The sequence below is a fragment of the Cricetulus griseus genome, chromosome 7 (assembly GCF_003668045.3).
Source record: "Cricetulus griseus strain 17A/GY chromosome 7, alternate assembly CriGri-PICRH-1.0, whole genome shotgun sequence".
NCBI lineage: Eukaryota > Metazoa > Chordata > Mammalia > Rodentia > Cricetidae > Cricetulus > Cricetulus griseus.
The window spans coordinates 74919920-74942427 of record NC_048600.1 but is presented as its reverse complement, the minus strand read 5'-3'; the positions used below and the strand labels follow the sequence as shown (position 1 = coordinate 74942427).

Here is a 22508-nt window from a genome sequence, read left to right as displayed (position 1 = left end):
TGTCCTCCCGTGAATTTGTGACCAGGCAAGTACAAGGCCTTGGTGAGTTGGCAGCCTCCAGGTCCTAGGCATGCTGTCCCGGCATAGTCCTAAAGTAAGGATTCCTCCTAGGGTCCCACAACTCCACAAGAAAGAGTAGGCTTGTCAAAAATCAGTCTTACACAGTTTTTTTTTTTTTTTTTGGTTTGTTTTTTAATTAAAACAGCAATAGGTTCCTGCCCAGAGAAAGGCTTGGATAGGCAGGCCTTTCTTCACAAAAATATATTTTCTTTCTTTTTTTAAAAACACCACCAAAGTAAACCTATTAGCTCCCATGAGCTGGTCACACTTGGAGGGTTGATATGGCTCCCTGGTGGCCTTGTGCAAAGAGCTTGAGCCATTCTGTAGACTCCAGCCTGAGCACAGGGGTAGCTGTGATCCTGCTGGTACCTAGCATTAAGTGACCAGCTTCAAACCATGCAAGAAAAACCAGCGACACCCACAAAGCAAAAGGCAACAAGGATAATAGTTTAAAAAGAAAGGCAGATACCACTAGAGGTGGCGGCTAGGGGCTAGGTCAGTGTGCCCCCTAGAGACCATTGGCCAGTGATGGGTGAAGGCCTTAGGCAGCTCAACACACCCCCCAGGAAAGTCTTAGGGGATTCACATGGCTCATCCCTATAGTGTGTCCTCAGCACCTGAGACAGGATAGAGATGTCCCTGATCCAGGCCAGTGTACAAAGTCCATTCAGTTGTGATTTAAAATATATATACAACCTGGGTGGCATCCAGGACAGTACCAAGGCTTTGGCCTGTCCACAGAAGCACCAGCTGACTCCTCTTCAAGAGGCAACAGCATCTGCAGGGGGTACACAGGCCCCTCCAAATTCATCCTTTGGGCGGAGGCCTGAGACCCTGGGAGCAGCAACAGCAGAGGCACTGTAAGGCCCATGTGGGCCTGGCTGGAAGCCCCCTGAGGTCTGATTCTTTGGCACTTGGGAGAGCTAGTTGCCAAGCCAGACAGGAACAACCCCCTCAATTCCTCCTGGAATGCCCAGGACCAGAATGGCAGTAGCTTATGGCTGTAGGTAAGTGCTGCCCCAGCAGAGGGATACGGGATGCTGGCAGACCAGTGAGATCCCAGGCCGGTCCCCTATGAATCCTCTCCCAGGATCTCCTTCACAAAGGCAGCAATGTCTGTCTTCTTAGTTTTGTGCAAGGTGAAGAAAGGGTGTTCCTGGTAGGAAACAGAGGCACCAATTTCTGGGGGTGAGGGGTACAGGAGCAGGTATAAAGGGGAAGTCCCTCCCCCAAAGCCTTATCCACCCCAGAATGGTTCTCCTGCCTGGCCAACTTCCTGCTGGTCCTTCTAGGACCACTACCCCTAGAAGCCCTCCAAAACTATCAGATCTTGAGGCGCTGTCTCACCCTCCTGCAGTAGTCCCCCACCATACAAACATCTCTTCTCAAGGGAACCAGACCTCTGTTCTACCAGATCCTCTACCCGTCCTTCATCAGCAAAAAGCCAATATCCATCCTTCCAGGCTCAGTTCAAATGGCATCTCCTCTAAGAAGCTTTCTCTGATGCCACAGTGACTCCTCTGCCCTACTGTCACAGCACTGTGCATCTTTCCACATGGCCTGGGTTGAGTGTATGAACAAAGGTGAAACTATAGAAGTGTGTGCAGGAACTAGGCAAGAAGAGCTACCCCTCCACCCTCGATGCAACCCTCTTCCAGACAGCTCCACCCAGCCACTACACAGCACAGGGGGCAGGGCAGGCACTTCCCATGTATACTCACCATCAGCTCCAGGTAGCTCATGCGCTCCGCAGGGTTCTTCCTTAGGCTAGGAAAGAGGGCAGTGAAGCCAGACTCACACGGAGAAAGCAAATCTAGACAGGCTGGGCTTGCGCCCATTAAGCAACATACTCCTGGGGCTCAGAGAAGGAACGAGACTGTCTGGGGGTCTCAAAAAGTGGTTTGGGGTCCATGGGTGCAAACTAGTCTTGTAGCAACTTTCCCTGCCTCTTGGAGTCCAGTTGTCTCCATACTGATCCAGACTATGTCCATGACACCAACCCTGAAACACTCTGCCTAACGATCACATTCTAGATTATCCTTTATCAGAAGGGAAGACTTCAATCAATGGTTCTGGAGCATGAAGGTCCAATCAGAAACTAATCAATGAATCTTGCTACTGGCCTCATCTGCTTTGTTTGTCTCATTTTCTATTGAGAGGCTTTGTTTTGTTCTCTGAGCACCTCTTGACCCACAACATACAAACATTGATTGGTGTGTGTTTCTTCTTAAAAATGTATTTTCTAAATCTCTTTTATAACCCCAGAGTTATTTACAAGAGTCTACTTTTACTTTCTATGTGGTTATTTAGTTATGGTTAGAGAACACAGTCTGTATAATTGCTTTTTTTTTATTCTTTTATAACTTTAAAAACGATTTTTATAAAGCTTCCATGAACATTCTGTAATTTGGTTAAAAAAAAAAAACACTTCTAGGCACCAATAAAAGCAGACTTTATTATGTATTTTAGTCTTCCATAATATATATTATCACACACACACACACTATTCCTTCTTTGAGTCTACTTGATATATCCTTTTCAGGGAAATCTAAACTAAAACCTCCCACTGGGACTCAGGGTTTTGTCCATACTGGCGCTGTCACTACTTCCTACCTTTTGATACCATGTAGCTCAAGGGTTTACATGATGCAGGAGGAAAGGACAAGACCCAGACACTTACCACTGGCTGGTGAAGTCCACAAACTCAGGGGAGAACTTGTCAGCTGGGAGCTGTGGGGATGGTTCCTCCACCACCTGCTTCAGCTGCTGGAACGGTGTCCCCCAAGATTCATAAGGGAATCGCAGAATGGCCATCTCGATCTGCAATAGGGAAAGCAGAGTCAGCAGGCTACAGACATCAGATGACCCAAACTTTGTACCCAGAAGCACAAAGTGGAAGGAACCCAGCCATCCTTCCCCAGCACCCAAGACCAGGCCAGTGGTGCTGTCACTGACTGCCCTCACACCTAGCAGTAGGCCAACTACTGGGATGCCGGTATGAAGGTCCTCTGACCAGGTTAGCAGAGCTAGCTCAGACTAAGTCTAGCCCTAGGCTAGACTAGGTTTGATCACCACTGTCTTTTCAAACAATCTAAAACTGGAAGATTTTCATCTAACAACTTGGGTTCCAGATATTGTGCCAAACATGAGGAGTGGCAGCCACAGATACCTTCCCACAAGGCAGCAGTCAGCAGAGTACCTCACTGTGTCAAGTCCTAGTCCCTAGTGGCCCCGGCTACTCGCTCTCCAATACCTCCCTACCACAGACTTTAGTAGTCAGGGCCACCTATCTGGCTGTTGCTTTTACTAGTGGGGACAACAGAGTCAGACTCTCCTGCATGGATACCTCCTCACTGGTATGGCAGGCTGTAACCACCATAAGGAATAGAAGAGACACCATTCAAAAGAACGCAACTGGCACTAGTTAGAGCACTAAAAACAAGCTCGGAAGGGGCTTTCCTGTCAGTCCCCAGGCCTTTCCAGCCAGCATGAGAACAGCATGGTGGGAGGAGAGTGTGTGTCAGCCTGTGTGCCTGTCCAGAGGACAGAACCATGCAGATTCAGTATTGCCACAGCATTTCCAGAATCTACGGTGGGTCCTCTCTGCAGACTATGAAAGAGAAAGCTCAGTGGCACCCATATACCTAACCAAAAGTACCAGGGCCTGGGCCTCAACCATCTTTTCTGATGATCTTTTTTTCTAAAAAGCTTAGAAAATGATAAATAAAAACTGCCTCAGCAACAAAGATTCATAAGGCATCTATCACAGGAACTTATTTACAAAAAGACTGACCAGCCTCGGGAGCTAGCCCCCCTATAACAGCTGAATATCTGGGAGAGCCATGGAAATGGTGACCCCACTCAGATCAGCACTTGGACAACATTCCTTCCTGGCTGAGAACCGTCCTGAGTGTGACCTGTGTATGTGAGGGTAACCCCTTGTGTTCTGAGACAGAAAATGTGTGTGCCCAGAGCTCCCGAGGCCAAAGCCCACCAAGGGGAATACTATGTGACTGCTCACTGGGATGGCAGCGTTTTAAGTGGAAATGTTGGGCCAAAGACAAATATGAATGGTGGACCTGGAGGAATAGGTTTAGAAAATCTAGAAGACAGCCTAAGCCTTGCTCCTGTTTCTGCAGCCTGAAAAGCTATTGTAAAACCTTGGTCCAGCCTTCAAGATAAAGCCTCCGTAAAAATAACAAAATGTCACCAGGCGGTGGTGGCACACGCCTTTAATCCCAGCACTTGGGAGGAAGAGGCGGGCGGATGGAGGGCAGCCTGGTCTACAAAGCTACACAAAGAAACCCTGTCTCAAAAACAAACAAACAACAACAACAAAAATGTCCTACCTGAAAGTCCTGCAATCAACCATGGGAAGAGTCTCAAAACAACTAGACATGCGGTAACCAAGAAAATGGGCAGCATGTTTTGGTAACTGACCCCTGGTGGTCAGAATGTCTCTTTTTGTTAAAGGTCATTGCAACTAAAGATACATTGTTCTTGCTATATCAAGAATTAAGGTACCAGGGCACTTTCATACACAGGTGCAGTAGAAAAGTGCCCATCTTCAAAGAATTCAACTTCATTGTAACATTGTGCTGGCTAGTTTTATGTCAACTCCACACAAGCTAGAATCATTTGGGAAGAGGGAACCTCAATTAAGAAAAGCCTGTAAGCAAGCTTGAGCATTTTCTTGATTGATGATTGATATGGGAGGCCCCAGCTCACTGCAGGTATTCAGCTCAGCCTCTGGGCTGGTGGTCCTAGGTGATGTAACAAAACAGAGCCAGCAAGCCAGGAGTAGCAAGCCGATAAGCATCCTCCATGGCTTCTACTGTGCTATGCTCCTGACTTCCCTCAGTGAAGGGGTGTGATCTGAGAGGGGTAAGTCAAAATAAACCCTTTCCTCCCCAGGGTGCTTTTGGTTATTGTGTTTTATCACATCAATAGGTGAATTAAAACTTTCTGTGAGGCAGTTCAAGAAGGCAGAGGTCCGTCCCTACACCCTGGACTTAGATTTATCTGTACAACTCAATCCTCATAGCCTGGCCCCTGGCCCTCCCTCCAAGCCAAGGATCCTTTCAGCCTTCACAGGGCCAGGATCCAGAGCCTCACCCTACAGAGCCTAAGCATAGACAAATACAACAGGAGCCTACAGCAACAGGTTCCTGGTGTGGAAGAAAAAAAAAAAAAAACCCTCAATCTTTTTTTTTTTTTTTTTTTTTTGAGTGTTGGGAAGGGTATTGAGACAGTGTCCCTCAAATTCACTATGAAGTTGAGGATAACCTTGAACTCCCTGATCCTTTTGCCTCTGCCTTCCAAAGTATCACATTACAAAAGGGTGCTACCATAGCACAGGAGGGTGCCATTGTGCCCAGCTAACAGTTTAACTTCTTGATTTGGAAATCACTTGCATGGCAAGAACTATACTTAGCATCAGCTGGGATTTCTTGCTCTACACCAATGGCTATAGGGGAAAGGCTGACATCACAGAATACAGAGAACATTCATGATGGTTAAATGGAACCATCAGGAAAGAGGTCTTGTAACTCCCAAATGTCCTCTCACCCAAAAAGGAATGTTTGACGATGCTTTTTTTTTTTTTTTTCTTGAACACTGAAACCAACTCTTTTTCTTGGATTTAAACTACTTGGCGCCCATAGACCCCAACACAGACACACTCCACCCCACTGGACCAGCAAGTGCTGCACTTCCAACCCAGACAGTACCATGGTGATGCCGAGGCTCCAGACGTCAGACTTGACATTGTAGCCCTTCTGATTCAGCTCAGGGTTGATCCTCTCAGGCTGCAAGAGAGACTAGAGGGCTTGAAGACCCAACCAGCCAAGGCTCCTTCCATTAGACCTTTTCTTGTCTATTCCAAAACGGAGTGCCATTAGGTTCCCCTGCCTGTAAGCTATAAGCCAACAAGAGCCAGAGCCAATCCCTGCCTTCCCACCAGGCCCCCCAGTCCTAAGGAAAACAGGGTTCACAGGTTCTACAGACTACAAGTTCATCCAAACAGGTATCATGGAGTGCAGGTAAATGGTGGCAAGGTCCCTATGGAGGAGGGTACAACTGAAGAAAAAAAAAACACAGCCCACTACATAGATTCAGAATCTTGTCTTGTCCTCCACCTAGCCAGGATGCCCCCACTTACAGCCATGTAAGGCTTGCAACCAGCATCCATTGTCTTTGCCACAGAGTCCACCAGGTAGCCACTGATGCCAAAGTCGCACATCTTCACATGCCCCTCCTTGTTGATGAGGACATTGGACGGCTTCACATCTACAAGTAGAGCATACCCTTCTCAGCCTATACCAAGTGAGATGCTGCCCCTCCAGTGGCCTGTGGTCCAGCAGCAGGCTACCCAATGCCCCAAGGATAGGGCAAGGAAGCAGAGGCAATGAGATGTGCAGTACCAGGCCCCATCACATAGCCAGACAATGAGTCAGAATGCACCTCAGCTTATCCCTACCAAAGAGAAACATCAGAGCCCTGTAGACACTACCTAGAGACTATTCATGCATACTACCTGCTACAGACACAAAGCTGGCAAGCAGAAGGTAGTGAGTGGGTGAACAACAGTGCAGGTGAAGGTGTGAGGATGGGTCTGTGTGTGCAAATAAGGAGCCCCATCCCCTGCCTCACAGGACACAGGAAGCTCCAAGCAAAGATCCACGTGGATGTGTAAAGACAAAGGTGTACAGAAAAGGACAGGAAGGTTCCGTGCCAAAGGGCCAACAATGATGACTTGAGGACAGAACTGGGACGAGTAGTGACACTAAGTGCAGTGCAACCAAGTCAGTGGGAGGCTCATTTTTTTGTTTGTTTGGTTGGTTGGTTTTGGTTTTTGAGACAGGAGTTCTTTGTGGAACAGCCTTGGCTTTCCTGGAACTAGCTCTGTAGACCATGCTGGCCTCGAACTCACAGAGATCTGCCTGCCTCTGTCTCCCAAATGCTGGGAATAAAGGCTATGCCACCACTACCCGACAGGAGTCTGATTCTTAATAACTATAAACCTGGAGGGGAAAAATCAGACTAGTGGCCACAAGGGCAAAAGGAGGCCAGAAAAGCTCAGGATGGTTGCGTGGCGGGTAAGAGGGAGCTTGGATCAGATCCCCGGAGTGACATGCCACAACCTAGATATTTTACAGCACATGGACTGCACATAAGAATGAGAAAGTAGGCAGTGGAGCCCAGGAAAAGTGGGAATCCAGTTAATTCCTCCTGTTCTGAGCACTGCAGAGCCAAATGCAGAAAAAGTGAGTCAAGCCCCACAAGGTGTCCCATAGGCTGTCCCCCGCCCACCAGGCCTCAGGGGCTGGTGAAGGACACTGACCTCTATGGATCACAGACAGCTTGCTGTGCAGATGCTCCAGGGCCCGCACGATCTGAATGGGGTGGGAGAGGCAGAACTGCTGTTATTCCAGGTAACACCACTGAGAATAAGGTAGCAAACCCCATCTCCTCTAAACACGTCCCAGCCAGTCACCCAGCTCCTGCCCACACCCCAGATGTGCCCATTTGACTGTCCTAGGACAGACTTGATGGCTTCCTGCCCTTCTTCTCACTCCATAAATCCCAAACAGTGCTGCTGCCCAAGGGCCATCGCCAAGATCTACCTGGCCCCCAGGTTTCTCTCACTCCCTTAGTGGAGCTACCTCTGGGGACTAGGAACGAGAGGAGCTGGAGGCATGGGATGGTTTAAGCGCTTCCAGGTGCAAACAGGATTAAAGGGCATCCTTGATTCTACTGCCCCCACCCCTCCCCGCTGGAGCAACATTCAAATCAGAGTTGCTGCACTCCTCTAGAAACAGTAGACTTAGAAAACAAACATTTCCCTAACACAGCATGGACCTCTGAGAGCTACCATGGGGTATCTCAGTTTGAGGCAGTACTAAGTTCCTTTCTTCAAAATGGGCAGAAACCTGAGAGTTGCATTCATGGGCTTGGAGGCAGTGAATGGCCAAGCCTAAGGAGCCCCAGCCTGGGGCCTCTCCAGTAAGGTAATGCCCCAAGGCTTCAGAAGTGCTGAGCCTGCAGGGGACAGTTGCTCTGCCAAGCTTCAGTCACCAGCAGGTTCTGTGCATGCTGCAGAGAGCCATGTCACTCACAGACACAGCAATCTCGCCCAGGATGTCCTCCGGAATTGTCATGTTCTTCTCCAGCACCTTCCGGTAGAACTTGTCCAGGGAAGTGTCCATGAGCTCCATGCAGATCCACACATCCCCCTAAGAGAACAGCCAGTGCTTAGCTGGTCCACCAGTGTTACCCAGCCCTGGACAACCTATAGGCTCCCAGTGGCCTCCCCAGCCCTGAATGGCCCAGCCTTGAGTCCCAGGTCCAGCCTCCACCTAGGAAGGGACATGATGAACCCCTCCACGCCTACACATACCTCAGATGTTCCTGAGGCCCCTACCACCCCTGCCTGCCTTTCAGACTTGTCTTTCTGGCCCCTCACCATGAAGTCCATGCCACCTTGCCCTAGTCTTCTCCACCAGTGTCATAGTGTTCCCAGGGAAGCAGGAGCCTAGTGTGTCCTGAGACTTTCAAGTCAGGACACAAAGGGACAAGAACCAAATTTCTTCACTGGCAAATGACCTCTCTTCTCCCCGGCAAACCTGCATAGCCTTGGGATGGCCTCCAGGGGAGGTGGCTCAGCCCAGGACTTCTTCAGCGCACAGCCAGCTGACACTTGCACAGGGTGCTCAGCCCACCACATGAGAAGAATGAAGTGGGTCTGAGCTACCACTGGGACTTGAGAGAGTTCCGGAGGCAAGCCAGGGCAGAGAAACATCACGGACCACGCAAGAGCTCCAAGATGGTAGGTCATCATGGGAAGTCCCTGCTCCATCCTGACTCTAGGGCTCACCTCACACTGTTCCCAACACTATATGCCTCCAGCTGGCTCAGGGGACAGCTCTATGCTCTTGATCCTAGAGCTTCTACATTGCCTCACCCTCCAATCCTCTACCCCAACTTACAGCCAGTCCTCCACATCTAGAATCTAGCCCAGATACTCACCTCTCCACAGTGCTTCCCCCTTGGGCTAACCCTGCATGCCCACTTAGGTGCTAGCAGAAAGCAAACAGCCACAAATATAAATCTCAGCTGCTACTGTGTACCAGGCCCCAGACCAGGCCCCTGACCACAACCTGAAGAGATCTGCTCAGACACTTGCTTCAGACAAGAAAACTGAGGCACAGAGTTGGCCAGGAACATGGAAGCCTGGCTCCCAAGCCTGGCTCCCAAGCCTGCCTCTCAAGATCCAATCTAAGCTGCCTCAGGTGGCAGGGAGCTCGTGTGGCTCTTCTCTATCCAAGGTCCCAGCAACTGCACACAATAGGAGTGGCATGGCAGCAGTAGTTGGCAAGAGATGGGCAGAAACAGAACCTACCTCTCTGAAGAGGGCACCATAGAAAGTGACGGTGTAGAAGCAATCGACCGTGCGCATGTTGATATCTAGGTCCATAAGCAGACGTTTCTGCTCTTGTGAGTTCACAGTGGCCCGGATTCGCTGCAGAAGAGATGCATGCCAGGGCCATGTGTAGGCCACACCCCTACCCAGTACGTGAGGGCCGGGGCCTTGGGGAATCCATGGCCTGGCCTGGTCTGAGAAGCTCTGTCTCAGTGCTGGTGATGACAGTGAGGGACAAGACCACAGGTAGGCAGTCAACCTGCAGCTCGGTCCATGCCTCCTCAGATGCTACTCCTGGTAGGGTAAGCCCTGCTTACCTTCACAGCCATGATGGTGCCACTCTGAGCATGTCGCACCTTCTCCACCACCCCGTAGGCTCCTCGGCCCAGTTCTGAGATAGTCACCAAGTCATCAGCCTCCACCTCAAAGTTCTTAAGAGGCGAAAAGGAGAGGTGATTAGCGATCATCAAGCCAGAGACGGGCTCTTCTCCCTCACCCAGAAAAAAGGAGCAGAGGGCAAGCTAATCAGCTCTGAGCTTGAAGGGGCTATATGTCATGCTGTGTGACCCTGTGGAAATCACTTAGCCAATCTGAGCCTGATGCTGATCTCTATAAAATGGGTTCAAAACTAAAAACTTGGAGACTTTGAAAGAAGCCCTTCCCTCTTTCACACACATCTCAGCAGAGGAAGACGTTAGTCAATCATCTACTGAACCTGTATGAGAGTTCCCTCCCCTGAATGAGATACATGGGATTATGCAATCAGACTAACATAACAGGACACCAGGCAGTGACAGGGGATGAGTCGACAGGATTTGCCAAAAAGAGGCTCCCAGCATGCTTTGCCCTGGTACATATCCCCAAGTCGGGCTTCTCAATGGCAGGTAGTCTTCCTAGGCCCTCAGAGGCAAGTACAATATAGAGTCTAGGGTCTGACCTGAGGTATGGGGGCCCAAGAGCCTGCATGTCCAACATGCTGTTTCCAGGTGATCTCCAGTGGGAGATTCATAGCCCACCCTCTGAGGTAGGCAGTTCTGGGATCCCCACAGCCCTATAAGTCAGGTGGAATGTTCTTCTTCCAGATAGGTGATCTAAGGGCAGGTGGCCCAGAGCCACAACCAGCAAGATGGGAAAAGAAGCTCTTCCCCAGAGCCCAGCTCTGTCTACCACCCATAACCACCTCTCAAAGGCCCCGTGGGATGAAGTAGGAGGCCTCCCAGGGTCCAGTCTCTACCTACTCTGTCTCCGATGGTGATGAAGGCCCGGGAGTCCAGGTTCCGGGGTGGTCTGTGGAGAAAGCAGATCCATAAGCTTCTCTGGGACAGGAAACAATAGGGGGGTGTGAGGGGAAAATATATCCTGGTCATTGAGGCAGCTTTCATAGCCACCTCATTTCATTGATTATTGAACCTCTACTAGGTAATAAGTGTAATGGTGTTGCCAGGCAGCCCTGACAGAGTCCCAGGACAAGGACTGGGAAGGCATGGAACAAACAGTCAATGCTCCTGAGTCTCCATTGGAGCCACCAAGGACAGGATGAGAAGCTCTCTCACCTACTTCTGACCCCCATGTCCCTGCTTCTTACTCACACTCTTGGCCTCCTTCAGGAAGGCTCTCCAAGTCTGAACAGAGTGAGAAACTTAAAGCATACTCACGTGGGGTTGGGTGCAGGTGGCTTGGACACACAGGTTATCCGTAAATCCTTTTTCCTTTTAGATTTTCCTAAAGTGGAGAGAAGACAGGGATCTGGTCAACTCTTAGTCCTGGGCTGGGAAAAGCTGGGGACAGAAGTGACTCAGGCTCCTGGTCCTCACTAGCTGCCCCTCCAGACATAGATACCAGAGAGTCAGTGTGATCAGTGCCAAGAGGAGCCTCAGGGCCTTGAGGAATGCAGAGCATGGTCTCACTCAGGCTCAGGGCCAGGCTCAGGCCTTCTCCCCACCACAATAGCAAAGCCAAGCCCCACCCTCCTAGGAGCTGCCCTGCAGCTGGGAGGCACCAGACAGCTGTGCCTATAAGACACACACACTCAAAGGTTCAGCTATGCATGAGTTTCCAGGCCTCTTACCACCAGGAATGGAATGTAGTCTGCCCAGTACCAATGTTCCCAACCACACAAAAGCTCATGTCCTAGGTCTCTGTTATGGGTTGAGTTGTTTCTTTGAAAACTTATATGTTGAAGTCTTGACCCAGTACCCAAGAATGTGACCTTATTTGGAGAACAGTTTTGGGGTTTTTTTTTTTTTTTTGGTTTTTTTTTTTAACAGAGTTAATTAAATCAAAATGAAGTCATTAGGATTGGCCCTAATCCAGTGTGACAGGACTGGTGAGTGTGTTTGTGTGTGTGCATGTGCATACACATACGTATGCAGTGGATGAAACCTAGAGCTTTATGCCTGCCGGGTAAGAAAGTGCTCTTCCAGCACAACTGCTATCCTTGTAATAGAGGAAATGGGTACAAAAAAAAAGGAAGTAAATGAGGCACAGAAGATGCCACCTCTAAGCCAAAGAGAGGCTTGAAAGAAAGCAGGTAGAGCCTTCACTCCTTGCAGATTCCACTGTGGGAGCTGTCTACTGTGTGAGACTTCATAACAGCAGCCCTTGCCACTTGGTGTCCATCTTTCCACTTGGGTCAACCTTGGTGAGGGAGTGACAGACTAAGCTCCATTCAGGACCCTATTCACTGTACTTCTTCTCCCTGAGCCTCAGTTCCCTCATTGGTCACACCAGAAGAGACACCCACTGGGGCAATGGGGGCTTAGCATAGTGCACAACTTGAATGGACTACCCCAGGGTCTCCATCTCCCACTTCCAGGGCCACAGGGCTCAGCACCCATCACTGGCAGCACCAACTGACTCTCAGCCTCGGCTTCTCTAGACAGTAGAGGCACTAATCCCCAAATGGGGAGAAAACTCCAGGGAAAAGCAGGATAAGAAAGTAAGATGCAACAAGTCTCAATGCCACACAAGACAGAAAAGCACTGATCAAATGCCTGCCCTTCACAGAAGCTTCCGGCAAACTGCCACCAGCTCTGGCTACCAAACCCTACAGCCAGGAACTGTCCTCCATACCTGCCACCACCTGCCCAGGAGACCCCAGTCCCCAAAGCCATGTATAAACCAGATTCTAGTAGATCCAGCCGTAGCCACACACAATCCAGAGCTTGGGATGTGACTCAGGTAGTATGGCCTGTGTGTTTAGGCCAGCTCAGAGTGAGTCTCAAAAGTACTGACAGGAGGCCTTGATGGGCAGCTGGGCTCACTGCAGACCCCTTTGAGGAGGTTCTCCCTGTGCTGGGGGGGACAGGCCATGGGTCTCATGCACCTGTGGGTCCAAGTCTTTGCCAGGTACAACCTCTGGCTACATGTGCTAAGGTTAGAATTAGGCAGCTGCAAAAACTATGTACCCAGACTGGCATGTGTACAAGTTATCTCTCTGCACTTTGGCCTGTACTATCTAGTTTTCATTCCTGATATGAAGCCCTTTGCAACCAAAATATAAAGGGTTTGGGACAAAATGCACAACTCTGCTTGGAACATTTAGAGCTCTAGCCCTGGCAAACTGGAGCTCACAGTGCTGCCCACCCACATACCTGCACTTTCTGCTCTCCTGTGTCTCTTGCAGTGGATTTGAAGGTGTTATAAGACGTGCCCTTTGCCAGGTCTCAATTGCCCCATATGTTAAGGTCATGCCCACACCTGCAGTTGGGTATGGTAATGAGCTTCTCTTATCTTCCAAGGCTGGGCAGCACACAGCCAACTACCCTACAGGGCCAGCAGCCTATATTTGGAGTGACTTGAGCTACTGGTGCAGCCATGCCAGCTGACAGAGGGAATGGGCAAAGCCACCATGGAGACAGCCCAGAAACAGGCCTCAAGCCACCAGACACTGCTGGCACTATCCAATGACAATGTCAGGGCTGGGCCCAGATGGTCAGGCAGCCTTAGGCTACCCAGGTGTGGCCCAAGGTGGTGACCGTCACCACAACAAACAGAGGCTCTTGGCCACCATGAGCAAATCACAAGCCTGCCTGGATCGCAGGGTCCTTTGTGCAGGCCAGCCTAGTACCAGGCATCTACATAGCTCACTCCAACCTCATAGCAGCTCCTCAGGCAAGAAGTGAAGAAACTGAGGCGGAGAGGGATTCAACCACTAACCTGAGAATTCTACCACTGATATCAAAGCACCCACAGATGAGGGGGGAATTCCGGCCCCATCTCCTCCCACTTGCCCCACTGTCCCCCTCATACCTCCCTGAATGAACCACTTTGCTTGCCACCTTATTCCCTTTGCATATACTATTCTCTCTGTTCTTCCACCCCATCTAGTCTGGTACCTGATCCTTCCAGCTGATTGCTGCAACTTAGTCCCCTTGCAGTGCCTGAGTCCTCCTGGCTTCTACTGTCATTTCTCACTGATACTTTTCCAGACAAGCCACTTTGGAGCCAAGTGGCTGGGTTCAACTGTCATACTGCCATTTCTTTGCTATGTACTCTTAAGACAAATGATTATGCCTCTCTGGGCACCAGGGCCTCAAAATGATGTGGAGAGGACTGGAAGACATCCCAAGACCCAGCAGTGCCCAACAGAGGATAAGGGGGAGCTATCTGAGGCCACCACCCATTTACATCCCCTTCTCCATAGCTCCATGAGGGACAGTTTTTCACTGGCCCACTGTACAAGTCAGGTAAGAGGAGAGATGGCATTGAGAGCATCTGGTGGGGTATGGATATGACCCTGAACAGGCTGGCTTGCTCTAACATCCAACCATCAGTAGGGATAGCCTGAGAGCATGCCACTTGGAGAAAGCCCTAAACCCTAAAACAGTAAGTCCCACCCCATCGTTTCCAATGACAAAAGTGACATTTCTGCCTTGTTTACTTTCTCCACCCCTACCACAAGTGCTTAATATGGCATCTGGTTTCCAGGAGTCCTGGGCCTGGGCAACTAAGCCAACCAAACTGGGAGCTAATACTGCTGCTTAAGTGTCAGGGGCAAGATGTCCCATCTTCCCATTCAGCTGGCCATCTCCATCCAGCAGTCTTTTAGAGAAGAAACAAGGCCACCCACAACTGAACAAGGAAAACTGAGGTCCAAAAAGAAATGAACTTTTTGGTGCCAGCTTCAAGTGCCTGGAGGTCAGCTAAGAACCTGATACTGGTTGGGGTTGCCATAGAACAACTGAGCCAGAGCCTCAGGGCATGGCAGCAGGGCCAAGCACAGATAGGAAAGGGAAGAGCCTATGGCTGCCAAGGGCACAGGCCCTACCGATGCCAGAGCCCAGTACTGGCTTCACAGGTCAACATGAGCAAGAGTCCTTCTCTGAACGCACCTCACTAGATGGGACCCTTCACCCTGGGGGCTGCCAAAAATGTCCGTTTCCCTTTGGCTAGAAATGATGTCTCTGACAGTCCACACACTCCCCTCCCGTGGCAATTCAGTGAGTTATCATGTGCCAGGCTAAAGTACTGGCCCTTGGCTCCCCCGGACACAACCTACCTCTTGATTATGCCCAATCTTGTTGTTAATACCCAGGACCCTTTGAGACCCTGTCCCCAAGGAGCCTGGCCTGTCACTGCACACTTGCTGACTCAAGACAAGCTTCTGAACTCCGTGACATTTGCAGTGATGCAGGTGACCAATGCCAAGGTTGTTCATGTAGCCACACAGGTAGGCACCACTCAGGTTGGGGCAGCCAGAGAAACACTCACCCACGTAGACTCTGAGCTGCCTAAACCATCACCTCCACCAGCACACAGAACTTCCCTTCCACTGAGGTCCACTACAAATGAAGTCAGAGCCAAGAGTGAAGAGGCACTGAAACCCTAGCCAGCTAACTCAGGCTCCCTCCCATTCTCATCAGGGCTGCCCTGTAGTCCAGGGTGCCCTGCATCCATGTGGATGCAGCCTGGGCCTCAGTAGGGCAGAGAGCTAAACACACCTTGGGCACACCAAAGTTCAATTTTATTTATGTATTTTGAAACACTCTCATGTAAGAACTCACTGTATACTACATAGCTGAGGATGACATTTAATTTTTCTTTTTGAGGCAGGGTCCTACTATGGTCTCTGACTCCTAAGTGCTGAGATTTTTTGTGTTTACCACTATGCCTGGCTGCAACATTGAACTTCTGATCCTCTTGCCTCCACCAACTGAATACTAAAAGCTCAAATTTAAAAACAACTGAAGGGGCTGGGGAATATAGTTCAATTGGTAGAGACCTTACCTAGCATGCATGAGGTCCTGAACTGGATCCCCGGAGACCCTCAGCTTGATTCCCAATACCACATAAAACCAGGAGTGGTTTATGAGACTTAATCACATCAAAAAAAAAAAAAAAAGGAAGGAAGGAAGGAAAATGAAGAACATTGCTGGGGAGATGGGGAGTAAAGGGAAAGTGAGGAAGAGGGAGGGAAGGGAAGGGAAACTTAACCAGGAGGGGTCACAGAGTTGGCTTCACCACAGGCCCATACATGGAAGGAGGGTTCAGTTGAGCCACTCAGGGCCAGGGACTATCTGTGGGTGCTGCTGGATACAGCATCCCTGAGAAATCAGAGCAGCCCTAGAACTCCAGCTCAGCCAAGGCACTACCACAATCCAGCAGGCATGGAGAAGGGTCAGGGTAGGAAGCTGCTGACTCTCCCAAGGCCAAGTATGGCTAGGCTTTGTTGTCTATGTGCCTAGTAAGACAGAGCAATGTCTCTGATCTTTATGTGAAATGGGGAAGAAAAATTTACAGGGGCTGTTAGGCACACAGGCCTGACAGATGTGTGCAACATGGAAAAATAATCAAGGGGGTGTGAGAGAGAGAATTCAGAATGAGCCCTGCACCCCCCAGGCTAGTACCAGGTTTGACATCGATGAAATCCTACCACCTAAGAAACTAGCCTAGTAGATTCCACCCTGAGGTCAGTCCCACACCTCCCAAGCTTCCTTCATTTATGCTTTCAATGCCACTGAACAACAAAGCTGAGTGACAGGCTGGAGAGATGGCTTAGAGGTTAAGAGCACTGACTGTTCTTCCAGAGGTCCTGAGTTCAATTCCCAGCAACCACATGGTGGCTCACAACCATCCGTTATGAAATCTGGTGCCCTCTTCTGGTGTGCAGATATATATGGAAGCAGAATGTTGCATACATAATAAATAAATAATCTTAAAAAAAAAAAAAAGCTGAGTGACAAGGACAGATCTGCAGAAAGGCCCAACCACCTCAGTTCTGTAATCCTTTCTTAATTTCCTCAGGATGCCCAGGCAATAATAGTAGCCTACAGCTGCAGTTTAGGAAGAGGAGAAGGAGATCCTAGAACAGCGGTTCTCAACCTGCAGGTGGAGACCCCTTCAATGATCAAAAGACCCTTTCACAAGGTTGCCTAAGACCATCAGAAAACACAGATATTTACATCATGATTCATAACAATAGCAAAATTGCAGCTATGAAATAGCAATGAAAATAATTTTATGGTTGAGTGGTCACCACATCATGAGGAATTGTATGAAAGGGTCGCAGCATTAGGAAGGTGGAGAACCACTCCCCTGGAGCGTAGCAAGCTCTGGTTCTCTAACCAGAGAAGCCTTGTGTCACAGATCCTATGAGTACATCATCAGAGGCTATTTATTCACCTCTAATGAAAAGCAGCCACAATCCCACCAATTAAATAATAACAGATGCCATTTGTTTGGGAAACACTATCTCCCATCTTTACTACCACTGTGCTGGGGTGAGATGCTTCCTCCCACTGCATAGAAGAGGAATGAGAGGCAAAAAGGACATGCCATTTGCCCAAGTGAGGAAGTAATGGAGTCAGGACTGGTTCCTAGGCCCATTATACCGTAGCTGCAATGACCAGAACCTGACACCTGGCCACTGGATAAGGCTATCTGAATCCATACAGGCAGGGCTTGTACCTTCATTTTGCTGGGGGAGGGGGGGACCCAAAAACCTGCTTCTCTAAAAGATGGGTCATACCCATGGGACTGAAACCTATACAAAGAATTGAGAATGCACCAGAAGCAATTTGTTCAATGTCACATTGCAAAATGGGCAGAGTGGGGATCTGACCCCAAACAGTTCAGTCTGGTTAACCCTGCAAGGCCACTGCTCCTGGCTTTCCCCAGGCCCTGTTCCCTGGGCCAGGGGCAGTCAACAACAACTGCCACCTACTCCTATGTGGTGAGCAAGAGGAAGCAAGAGTCGTTTACCTAACAGAGGAAGTTCCTGGACAGGATAGGAGGGCCTACCCAGAATCCCAGCCCACTCAAAAACAGACCGCCTGTGGTGTCCAGCACAGGACCAAGGGCAGCCTACAGGGCCAGGTATATAAACCCCTACCAGTGCCTGCCAAGTATCACCCCTTTAAGCTATAGGCAGTAACTGGCATGCCTGTGGTGAGTCAGCATCCAGCGCCTGCTGACTCACCCACCGGAAGCCTGGCTGCCTCTCCCCACACAGGCTGACTGGGAACTTTACTGCCTTCAGGCCCTGAGCCACAGGCTGGCTGATAGAGAGTTTCCTGTGCGTCACACTAGGACTGGGGGAAGTCCCCAAGGTGCCACCCTCTAGTCTTTCCAACTCCCAGGACAGGAGGAAAGTTATAACCATAGCAGGCATGGCCAGGACAAGACATTCAGTGCCCCTGTAGCCTCACTGGGCTGCCAGCCACCAATATACTCCAGAGATAACACCCTCCACAGAGTGCCAAAGGCCATCCCTAACAATATATACAGCACTCCCCATTGACAAAAAGACATGAAGACCCAGGCCACCCTGAGCACAAGTGCCCTCTACCAGCTACCCTTGGCCTCTGACTACAGCCAGTGGCCCACTAATGAGCAAAGCGGCAGGAGGAGTCAACAAAGCTGAGGGGCCTACGCGCCACTCACATTTGTAGAGAACTTCCCAGGCTTGGGCACAAAGGACAGGCTGCCAAATGTCCAGTGGGAAGTTCACAGATAAAACTCCCCATCAAAGGTCAGGTGCTACCACTCCCTGCTTTGTTCAAAGTCCTCAGCAAACAGGCTGGCAAGATGGCTCAGCGGGTAAGGGTACTTACAACCAAGCCTGATTACCTAAGTCCTATGCCCGAAACCCACATGGTAGAAGGCTGATCCACATGGCTGAATGAGAGAACTGACTCCCACAAAGTATATTTTGACTTCCAGAGAGGTCTCCATACATGTGCTATGCTGCGGCATGCATGTACCTATATACACATATATAAGTGTAATTTAAAGAAAAATTTATTTTAAGTCTTCTGCAAAGGTGGAAAAGAGTTCCTGCCAGGCAGGGTCATACTGGTGCAAACTCACCAGAGCCTGCACCTGCACCTTTGCATCTGTTGCAGGGTCACACTAATGGAAGCAACCACTGTTAAAAACTGCATGCACAATAGGTGGTCCTCTGCTTCAGGCAGCCTCCAGGTCTAGTAGGCATGGGGGTGATGGTCAGGATGACAGTGTCCCACTGCTCCCCTAAGCACCTTATACAGGAATGGCATGGAGGGAGCACTGGGGAGATCAGCTTATAGTCCTGCTGTAGCCATGCTCTGTCCATCACAGCTGTGTAGCCTCTGTAAATGGTTCGTGTCCCCGAGTTTCTGTTAATAGGCAAACGGGGCTATGGAGAATAAACAAGGCAATGTATAGCACGTGGTATAGCACAAAAAGCTTGGTAAGTGACAACTCAAAAGCTTTTGGTGAATGGATATTGTCATTCCACCATCACAGATGTCTCCAGACTCCCTAAAAGGCTACAAGGGATCCCGGGCCTTGGAGAGAGTCTCAACTTCCATCCAACCCACCCAATATCATGTTACCTAACCTACAATCTGCAAATTTATACTGGCCCTCTCAGAAGAAAGACCCAGAGAGTCCAGTGCCAGGCCTCAAGTCACCATGAGGGTGGACAGTATCCACAATCAATGCTTTGCTATGTCACCCACAATCTTTCTCCCTTGTAATCTACAACTGCAACTTTATTTTGATGTAGCATCTCTCGCCTGGAAGAACTGAAATGCCTCTAAAACAAACACTGCTTCCAACCCTTCCTGACTGGAGCAGCATCTAATTTCCTGGTTCTCAAGTTCCACGAGGTCTGCATGCAAGTCCCTCCCCAGCCACCTCCCCCAACAAGTGCCTCCCTAGTTACTCACAGAAGTTGGGCAATGGTCAGGGATCTGGCCTCCCACTTATGTAAGATGCAATTACCCCGCCCACTGGGCTCCTGCACAGCCATGGAAGCCAGCTGCAGGGGACTGGAAAGGCCCCCGCCTGCCCAGGACAGCCTGCCCAAGACCAGGACTCCTGAGGTCGAGGTTTCCTAGGTCAGAAGGAGAAAAGGCCACTACTGCCCCAGCATCCTCTAAATGTCTGCCATTCCTATCATCTCTGCTCTGCAGCTGCAATCCAAAGCTGGGCCCCAACCCCACAGGGCTGAACCTTTCCAGCTGGAAACAGCCAACTTTTTCCCCTGTGTACCTACTATGTGCCTGGTGCTACGATGGGTTCTTGGTCATCTCGACCATGATTGCTTCAAACCACCCTACATTTAATCTCCCATCACACCCCAGGTATCCGTTTCATTAATAAGGCCTAGATGTGTCAAGAGACTGGCCAGGTGAGGCAGTGGCAGGTTCAGAATGCAGAGAGTCAACCTATTCACAGCTGTAGGTCCAGTTTGGAACTCTCTTTTCTGCAGCCCAACCTACTTAGTCTCTGACATGTCAAAAACACGTTCCTCTCTTCCTGGAAAAAGAAAGAAAGAAAGAAAGAAAGAAAGAAAGAAAGAAAGAAAGAAAGAAAGAAAGAGAAAAGAAACAGTCTTGCCTTCCAAGTCTTGTCCCCCTCACTTCCCATGACAAATGCTGCTGCTTCTGCAGCCCACGCAGCATCACTGCCACCTCACAGAAATTTCCAAGAAAGCCAGTTAGTTACTTGGAGACAAGTCCCAGCCTTGTACAGTTAGCCCCTGGCCTAGCAGCAAGCCCAAGTACCAAACACCGGTTCTGAAGGCAGCAGACCAAGAAACAGTAGGTGCAGGAAGAGGTCGGCTCCTAAGTGCAGTTAGAAGACTGCAACTGAGTCAACGAGCAGCAGGTAGCATGGGCTGAGCTGCGAAGTGGAGCCGCCAGGAAGTTCTACAGAGACAGCCTCAGGGAGGAGTGCAGGCGGCCAGTGTGCAAGCCAGCAAGGCATGGGCCAAGGAGGGCTCACAAGAACGGATGGAGCTGGAGGAGAGGAGGAGTTCTGAGTTCAAGACTAGGCAGGTTTCCGGCATTGGGAACACAGCCCGGGGGCCCAGAGGAGAGTAAATTGCAGCCTGGACACAATCCAGGAGCCTGGCCTGAAGGGGCTGGTGCAGCCCAAGGACCCTCTAGCAGGCAATCAGTGAAATCCTGGCTAAGTTCAGGATGCAGCCCGGAAGCCTAAACGAGGAGCTCACGATTACGCTCCAGACTTGGAGCGGGGTAGAGAACGAGATCCTGCCTGGGTGCAGTCCCACGGCCTAAGATCCGGATTCCAGTGAGGTCCCGCGAGGTCCCGGGCTCGGGCTGGATCCAGTCCTGGGCTGGAGTGCCATTGCCTGTGCCCGGCCCGGAAGGGAGTCCAGTGTCCCGGATGGGCTCGAACTGAGTGTGGCTCGGGCCGCGCGGTAGGGCGGGAGCGCCTACCTTTGGTCTGAGGCAAGCTGGCCGGTGGACTCGCGGCGGGAGACTCCATGCTGTGGACGGTCGCGGTGGAGAGCACTAATCTAGAGGACAGCAGACTACACCGAGGCCGGGCGCGCTCATGGCTGCTGGCGGCAGGCGGCGGACGATAGGCGATAGGGAGCAGAGAAGCGACGGTAGCAAGCGTCCGAGGCGGGCGGCGCCACAGCCACACTGGGCAGCGGCGGACGCCGGCCGACGGCGCCACGCAGACCCCGCCCCTCGCGCCGATTGGCCTACCTGAAAAGGCCCTTGCCTATCAGACGCCGACCGGACTGTCACGCACAAGCTCCACCCTCCGGGAGCCGGAATCCAACCCTGCTTTCCCCTAGTCCGGTCCGGCTCCGCCCTCTTGCCTATCAAGATGACAGCCCTACCCATTCGCGGTATGGTGCTGGCGCGGTCCTGGATACCCCAGCCTGTGCCCCCCTACGGCACAGCGTGTGCCGGTCGTAATCTGGAAAATCTCAAGCTCTCTAGGATAGTCGGACCGGGCCGATGCGGCTGGTAGGGTGCTCCTGGAAAATTGCTCCTGGAATGAGACTGGACTCCTAAGTGGCTGCGCCGTTCCAAGGGTGAGCGTCATGTGCTTCTCCCCTTTAGAGAGCTGCGACCTCGGGCCTGCCTCCTAGGGCAGCAGGGGAAACGAGATCCCGCGGCGGCGCGTGCCAGGTGAGTGCTGACCAACTGTGGGAAAGAGTTCACCGCGCCTTGCGGAGCGCACACGCGTTTAAGTCCGTGTGGCGGCTGCAGCCAAGAGCACCTGACACGCCGGCTCTTAAGGAGCACCCGGATTCAGCTGCTACCTGGCAGTGCCTAGTAACAAAGTAACTTTTTGTGTTGTAACATTATAGCGGCGCTATTCCTAGGGGTTAGGGGTAGTCTCCGATAAAAAGGTGTCATTCCAAACATTGAAATACCTTTGGCCAACCTTGAGTGGGGTTCCATCTCCGCGGTCAGTCGCTGAGCCTCTGTCCTCACACTAACCAGGAGTCTCTGGGATCGGATGGAAAGCCGGGCGGGCGGCCGTAGTGAGGGCAAGAAGCACAAGGTCAAGGAATCAGTCGCAGCCTGAGTGAGTCTTAGCTCTCTGGCCAGCACTCAGGGCACCAATGCCTTGTTTGCATACTTGGTTTCTACCGCACCCCTCCTCCCGTGCCACCCGCCTCCCCCCATTAGGAATTCCCAATTAGGAATCCTGACTGTCTCATCCCCTGCACTATCCCAAGGCTTAGCCCAGAGCCACGCACATAGTAGGTTCCTAAGAACTATTTGAGGAATGAGCAGAGGAAGTAGGAAAGCATGCCACAGACATGGGTAAA

At 50.7% G+C, this 22508-nt stretch overlaps 1 protein-coding gene across 3 annotated transcripts; it reads right to left on the bottom strand.

The window, feature by feature from the left end:
- Positions 1-165: 165 nt before the first annotated feature.
- On the bottom strand, positions 166-22283 carry Map2k3 (mitogen-activated protein kinase kinase 3). Of its 3 annotated transcripts, none has more exons than XM_027427265.2 (12): positions 22107-22283; positions 11137-11203; positions 10720-10768; positions 9799-9912; positions 9461-9580; positions 8178-8294; positions 7403-7454; positions 6221-6348; positions 5790-5867; positions 2741-2880; positions 1782-1827; positions 166-1216 (listed from the first exon to the last, which is right to left on the bottom strand). In XM_027427265.2, exons 1-12 carry the CDS (start codon positions 22132-22134, stop codon positions 1133-1135), a joined length of 1023 nt encoding a protein of 340 aa, XP_027283066.1. In that variant the 5' UTR covers positions 22135-22283; the 3' UTR covers positions 166-1132. The 3 variants fall into 3 exon arrangements, with proteins under 3 accessions (XP_027283066.1, XP_027283065.1, XP_027283067.1); XM_027427264.2 differs by lacking the exon at positions 22107-22283 and adding an exon at positions 21151-21372; XM_027427266.2 differs by lacking the exon at positions 22107-22283 and having other exon boundaries at positions 10716-10768.
- Positions 22284-22508: the final 225 nt, after the last annotated feature.